This window comes from Electrona antarctica, assembly GCF_951216825.1.
Source record: "Electrona antarctica genome assembly, chromosome: 5".
NCBI lineage: Eukaryota > Metazoa > Chordata > Actinopteri > Myctophiformes > Myctophidae > Electrona > Electrona antarctica.
In genome coordinates this window covers 42,017,609-42,025,108 of record NC_136810.1, presented here as the reverse complement: position 1 = coordinate 42,025,108, position 7,500 = coordinate 42,017,609, and the positions used below count along the sequence as shown (strand labels likewise).

Sequence of the window (7,500 nt, the reverse complement as noted above, 5' to 3'; positions counted from 1 at the left end):
GGAAACATATGTACTCCGACACATAGCACATATGTTATACATATTCACAATACATACTTCATCATATGTGGGAAATCTGCAAATGTCACATTTTGAGATCCCCCCATTGACAATGATTTTGACAATTAATTGTCAATGGCCTTCAATGTTTGTGACGTGTTATAGGACAATGTTTGTGTTTGAATGAAAATGAAAGGCAATACATAATGTATCTTTGGTGTATTACTCGATTAGAGTATGGTAATAAAACCAGTGTGGTGGAACCTTGCACACGGTCCACTTGTATTTGTCTGATTTTGTTTGCATATTTGCTCAGGGTGGAATCGTCCTGACACAAACACCAGCAGTGAACAGAAACAAAAAAAAGACATAGAATGCTGCCTCTTGTCTCGCACTTTTGCGAATAATAACAGCTTGATAACGTGTGTAAAGAGTGTAACATGTTGACGTTAAGGAGTCTTGTTTAGTTGTCGAATCCCCCCTAAAAGAGCACACTAAATATTTGCGTCTCACGGATACCTGCCTGTCAGGGCTTTCTGGAGGAGTTAATGTTTGTAGCACAGCCCCCCCCCACCACATCCCAAATAAGTGGCGCCATCTTTCTTTGTGGGGCCCCCCCAGAGTTTAAGGGTCACTGGTATCAATTTAAGCCATGCAGGATGTGACTGTTCCTCCCTGAACCTCAGCATTTTCTTCACTTATGTTTTCCATCCCTCTGTCCCGTCATTCCAACCTTATTCCTTTGGCCTTGCTCTGCCTTTGTGCCACAGCAAATACATACATGGTAGTCAAACACATTAAAATAAAAATAATAATAATAATAATTAAAAAAAAAAAACACCTGTGTGAAGTGAGGGGTGCTCTTATCATCATACATCATCATCTGTTTTTACATTTATGTTCAATACACTATTCAATCAATCAATCAATTAATCAATCAATCAATCAATCAAAATGTCCAGAGTGTAGCGTACCGTCCAGGTCTTCTGGTCTGGTGAGGTCGATGACCCTGTGGACCATCTTCCCAGCCTCCTCTCCAAGTTTCCCCAGGTGCTGACTCAGGCTCTCGTAGTGCAGACGCTCCTATATATGGACACATGCGAGGTCAAGGGTCACTCACAACAAGTTACAACAAGTTCTGGAAGAAGGCGTGAGAATGGTTGTGTGTGTGTGTGTGTGTGTGTGTGTGTGTGTGTGTTGTTGTGGCTAAAGACTAAAGAGTAAGTATTAGAGTCTCCTCTCCTCTCCTCTCCTCTCCTCTCCTCTCCTCTCCTCTCCTCTCCTCTCCACCTCTGAGCCCAAACAGCTACAACATGCTGCCTCTACATTATGCGAGGGCCTCGGCAGCTAAAATTACCTCCGCCACGCTCCCAAACTGTGGTGGAAAACATCGGAGAGCCTCCACACAGCGAGCCACCACGCGTATCCATCCAGGCACACTCCCTCCCTCCCTCCCTCCCTCCCTCCCTCCCTCCCTCCCTCCCCAGCACCCCCACCCACCCCCTCGTCCCACTCCCTCCCTCCCCTAGCACCCCCACCCACCCCCTCGTCCCACTCCCTCCCTCCCCTAGCACCCCCACCCACCCCCTCGTCCCACTCCCTCCCTCCCCTAGCACCCCCACCCACCCCCTCGTCCCACTCCCTCCCTCCCCTAGCACCCCCACCCACCCCCTCGTCCCACTCCCTTCCCCGGACCGCCTCTCCTCCTCCTTTTTTCTGGTGACAGAGGCATTTTGTTTGACGCAGGGGATGGTTGCTGGGTGAAGTCATGCGGCGGTAGCCGCTGGCAGGGCCTGTGGAACTTAAGGGGCCGGGATCTCTGAGTGTGTGTGTGTGTGTGTGTGTGTGTGTGTGTGTGTGTGTGTGTGTGTGTGTGTGTGTGTTTGTGTGTGTGTGTGTGTGTGTGTGTGTCGCGAGCGCATGTGCGCGTGTGTCCATATATGCATGTGAGGAGGTGTGGGCATGCATGTAACTGTGTGCGCGACTGGGCGTGCATCCCTGCATGATATTGTGTGTGTGCGTGTGCGTGTGCGTGTGCGTGTGTGTGTGTGTGTGCGCATGTGCATGCATGTATGCATGCGTGCGTGTGTGTGTGTTTATAGACAGGGAGTCGACGCGGGCCAATGTCAGCACTACAGCAGGGCTGTAATCAGGCCCACCACAGAACATGTGCATGGGCACCGCCACACTACCGCAGGAAACGGACTAACAAAGACCCAAAGAAAAGACCTCTGAGAGAGAGAGAGAGAGAGAGAGAGAGAGAGAGCGAGAGAGAGAGAGAGAGAGACAGAGAGAGAGAGAGAGAGAGAGAGAGAGAGAGAGAGAGAGAGAGAGAGAGAGAGAGAGAGAGAGAGAGAGAGAGAGAGATGCATGGAAAAACTCGTAGTGAGTAGAGAAATATAACCCAGTGCAAGTTTATAACCACTTGAACCCCAGCATCCATATATACATATATGCTTATATATATAGTTCTGGAGTGAACATTAGCCAAAAATAGTAGATCTACAAGATCACAACAAGTCACAAGCAGATATGCAGGTGCAATGCAAAGTCTGTGGCCCATAATGGTGCTGTCTTCCAGTTCCCCGCTAGTATGAATGCTGTTGTCAGGACCGTGGAATATTTCCATCACACCAAGGCGGATTTTCATGAAATGGAACGACGATCGCGGCCGGGCGGTTCTTCAAAGGTTAGTGAAAAACAACGGCAGTCAAATGGGGATCACGATTGATTAATCCTGCAGTCAAACTGTGAAATTACAGCAACAGACGAGTTATATCAAAGAGAGAGAGAGAGAGAGAGAGAGCTTTTCAAATGAGTCCAGAATAATATAGACTTTTCCAAGAGAGAATTTGGGAAATTAATTATTTCCATATATTTATTGACATCATGTGAAGCTGGATTAAAAAAATGATAAAGTGGACTTTTTTAAGGCACGTGAAACAACTGGGGCAAGATTTTGAGCCACTCTGATGAGCTACGTTGTTGCTCAAAGTGTTGCATCAGCGATGTCATTACAGCAGTGGTTCCCAAACCTTTTCATGTCAAGGTCCCCCAAATTGACACAAATTAGCCCACGGACCACCATTTGAAGAGATATGCCAGGGACCCCCCATAAGAGAAGATTTTTACGGCTCAGTGATTCTCAACCAGTTTAATTTCAAGGACCCCCAGTTTGACATGCATTAGGCTATATACGGACCCCGCATTTAATGGCATTTCTATCTTTGGGACCCCCAATTTATATTATATTATATATATATTATATTTGGTTCCATTCGTATACACTCTCAGAGTCACACACACACACACACACACACACACACACACACACACACACACACACACACACACACACACACACACACACACACACACACACACACACACACACACACACACACGACTAGTGAACAATGAAGTCTACAAACATAATCTGAGAGATGAATATTCATAGTAGTATACTGTATGTCTTTAAACTCTAAATACATATTTAAGAGTACACAGCCAACCTATATGCATATACTGAGCCTCCAATAGAACCAAGCTATACATTTTATAAGGAAAGAAAAAAAAAGATTAACAGACTATTGTGCTTTTACAAGGTCTGGGGGTCTGATTTAGCTGTTGAAATGTATAAATCTAAATTTAAGAGCCACCAGGTGCTCCTGACACGCTTGGACTCTCCCCTTTTTCGCCGTTTGTGGCTCCCCGTGCGTTACCACGGAAACACTATAAACACAGTGCACCTTTTTTTTCCTTCCCGTTTCAGGTCCAAACATACCGAGTCATGCTCAGTATTACCACGGTGGTTCTACCACTATACCAGGGTACAGTACGTCATGCTCAGTATTACCACGGTGGTTCTACCACTACCAGGGTACAGTACGTCATGCTCAGTATTACCACGGTGGTTCTACCACTACCAGGGTACAGTACGTCATGCTCAGTATTACCAGGGTGGTTCTACCACTATACCAGGGTACAGTACGTCATGCTCAGTATTACCACGGTAGTTCTACCACTATACCAGGGTACAGTACGTCATGCTCAGTATTACCAGGGTGGTTCTACCACTATACCAGGGTACAGTACGTCATGCTCAGTATTACCACGGTGGTTCTACCACAGGGTACAGTACGTCATGCTCAGTATTACCAGGGTGGTTCTACCACTACCAGGGCACAGTACGTCATGCTCAGTATTACCACGGTGGTTCTACCACTACCAGGGCACAGTACGTCATGCTCAGTATTACCACGGTGGTTCTACCACTATACCAGGGAACAGTACGTCATGCTCAGTATTACCACGGTGGTTCTACCACAGGGTACAGTACGTCATGCTCAGTATTACCACGGTGGTTCTACCACAGGGTACAGTACGTCATGCTCAGTATTACCACGGTGGTTCTACCACAGGGTACAGTACGTCATGCTCAGTATTACCACGGTGGTTCTACCACCAGGGTACAGTACGTCATGCTCAGTATTACCACGGTGGTTCTACCACTATACCAGGGTACAGTACGTCCTGCACCTGGCCGTCCCACGGCCGCTGACTGTCTCCTATAGGGCAGGGCAGTGTTGATTTCGTTGACTGATGCTATGACAAAAAATGTCCGTCGACTACCTATTTTTTCACTGACGAAAACTAAATGGAACCTAAATGAAAACTAAGCTATGATGACTAAAACTAAGACTAAATATATTGACAATTTCGTCAAGAGATCCAGTATACGGTAAGTATACACTTGGTTTGCATGCTGACAATAGCAGATACAAGCAACCTTGTAGCGTTGCCTGTAGCGTTGTGAGCTTGTAGATCAGGTTACTGTCTGTCTCTCCATAAAATATATGAAATAAAGGCGAAAACCACAAAAAAAAGACTAAAATCTAAACTTGCTGTCAAAATCAACACCTCTCGCTTCCTTTACTCACTCTCCTCTCGTCCTCTTTTTCCCTATACTTTCCTCTCGTCTATAGTTCTTATAGGGTTCACCTCTTCAATCCTTTCAATTCTTCCCTTCTCTGCTCTCTTCTACAACTTTCTTCCTTTTTGAGGGCCGCTAGCACCTCCTATATTCAACTATTAATGTAGCTTTTCGTCTCATTAAATTCCCATTGACAATGAATGGAGAATGTACGTCATATGTGGATGAGCAAATCGACATGTTACGTCATGAACGATGATAAGATCGCCCCTCACTTCACATGGGTGTGATTTCTTTTTTTAACCCCACGCACTGCCCACTTCCACCCCTTCCTTCCTTCCTTCCTTCCTTCCTTCCTTCCGCACAACTTGATCAATGAATACCTACACGAGCCACCCACTGTGAGCCTGATGGAGGGGAGCTTCGGAGCAGCTGAGCAGTCCTGACAGCTCCCATCAGCCCACATATGGCGTTAAGTGGCCGTCGCTATGGAAACTCTCTTTTTTCAGGGCTTTGGGTTTCTCGTGGATGGCTAAGATGGAATTAATAACTTCCCACGAGATATCTCGAGAGAAGCACGGAATGGGTTAAGAACATGCCCAAATGCCCATCCCTTAATACATTTCACGCACGCATGCACGCACGCACGCGGACACACACACAGTTTTGGTATATGTGACCTGACAGGTGGATAGACACAATGACTCAGGCATACAGTATTATTGGTCGGATCTGCGCGCGTGCACACACACACACACACACACACACACACACACACACACACACACACACACACACACACACAAGTAAAAGTAGACACAACAGTACCTATAAGCACACAGCCACATGCCCACATCGTACCAGAGGCTATTTCAGAGGGCAGAGTAAGCGTAAGACAATATCCAACTACGCCACTGGCTGCCAATGCTGTGCCAGCTAGAATGAGTTTACATGACACACACACAACACACACACACATGCACACGCACTTGCACACGCGCACACATGCACGGGCATGCATGCATGCACCCACACACACACACACGCACGCACCCATGTGTGCACGCACGCACATCTCACACATCTCTCTCTCTCTCTCTCTCTCTCTCTCTCTCTCTCTCTCTCTCTCTCTCTCTCTCTCTCTCTCTCTCTCAGGGTCACTTTCAGTTGTGGAAAGAACTGTATGTAATCAAAATGACAGATGTGAATCACAAGTACACAAGCCCAAAACACACAAACACACATGTAGTGCACAATTTACTTAACTCAATGTAATGTACTCTCTCTCTCTCTCTCTCTCTCGTATTGAGTTATTGAGTTGAGTCAGCCTGTTCAATAAATAGCCCTCAGTACAACAGACTGTTGTATAGAGTATGGTCGTAGAGTATTTGTGACTGTGTACGTGTGTTCTGTTCTGACAGACGATTAGCTCTTCTGTCAGTTCAATATGAGGAACACACAGAGATCCACCTGGCTCGGTCGTGACAAATCCTTCTGACAGAACCCTCACACATAAAACCAAAAACCCATACGGTATAAAGAAGGGGGGGGGGGGGGGGGGGGGGGAGTGCAGTTTGCCTTCCAAAGGTGGAAGGCCTGAGTCACTCTGGCTGCATCCCGTGCCCTGCATGTTCCATCCATGAATTGTTTTAGACAGAGCAAAGCCTTTGAGCCACGCAGAAAAGGAAAGAAAAAAAAACGCTCTCTGTCCTGAAGAGAGAGAGAGAGAGGAGAGAAAATAAGAAAGACGCATTTAGAGCCCGAAGAGAAAGAGTCTTTGAGCTGCAGTTGTTAGGGAACACATAACAAACACAACGCCGCTCGCTAACTGGCCTCCCTGTCTTCTTCTTCTTAGGCACCGGAAACAATTACTTTGAGAGTTTCCAAATGAGCGTTTTATTAGGCAGGCACAGAGCCAAGGACCACATGATACCGCTTTGCTTCTGTCTTCTGATTCCTTTTCTATTGTTTCTCATAAAGCTATAGAAAACGGCATGCGGTGGCACAGTCGGTAGCAGTGTCGCCTCACAGCTAGAAGGTCCTGGGTTCGATTCCTGCTGGGGACGCTGTGGGCGCTGGGGGGCGTGTTCTCTCCTCCACGTCATCAGTGCTCATACCTGAGGTGGGGTTGGCGAAAGGGCCTTTCTGTGTGGAGTTTGCATGTTCTTCCTGTGTCCTATATATAGGTACCCTCACATGTTCTTCCCATCTCCCCTAGGGTATGTACCCTCACATGTTCTCCTCGTGTGCCCTAGGGTAGGTACCCTCACATGTTCTCCCCGTGTCCCCTAGGGTAGGTACCCTCACATGTTCTCCTCGTGTGCCCTAGGGTAGGTACCCTCACATGTTCTCCCCGTGTCCCCTAGGGTAGGTACACTCACATGTTCTCCTCTTGTGCCCTAGGGTAGGTACCCTCACATGTTCTCCCCGTGTGCCCTAGGGTAGGTACCCTCACATGTTCTCCCCGTGTGCCCTAGGGTAGGTACCCTCACATGTTCTCCCCGTGTGCCTATAGGTACCCTCACAAAAAAACCATGCAGTAAACCTGGTCTCTAAACTGCCTCCCC

The 7,500-nt window shown here is 47.2% G+C and overlaps 1 protein-coding gene across 2 annotated transcripts in view; it reads right to left on the bottom strand.

Moving 5' to 3' along the window:
- LOC306923408 (transcription factor SOX-6-like) overlaps nt 1–7,500 on the bottom strand; it is a 161,914-nt gene that overhangs the window by 12,109 nt on the left and 142,305 nt on the right. For both annotated transcript variants that reach the window (XM_079501475.1, XM_079501476.1), the window contains exon 13: nt 975–1,083. In XM_079501475.1, coding sequence (XP_079357601.1) covers nt 975–1,083 — 109 coding nt within the window. The remainder of the gene's footprint in view (nt 1–974; nt 1,084–7,500) is intronic.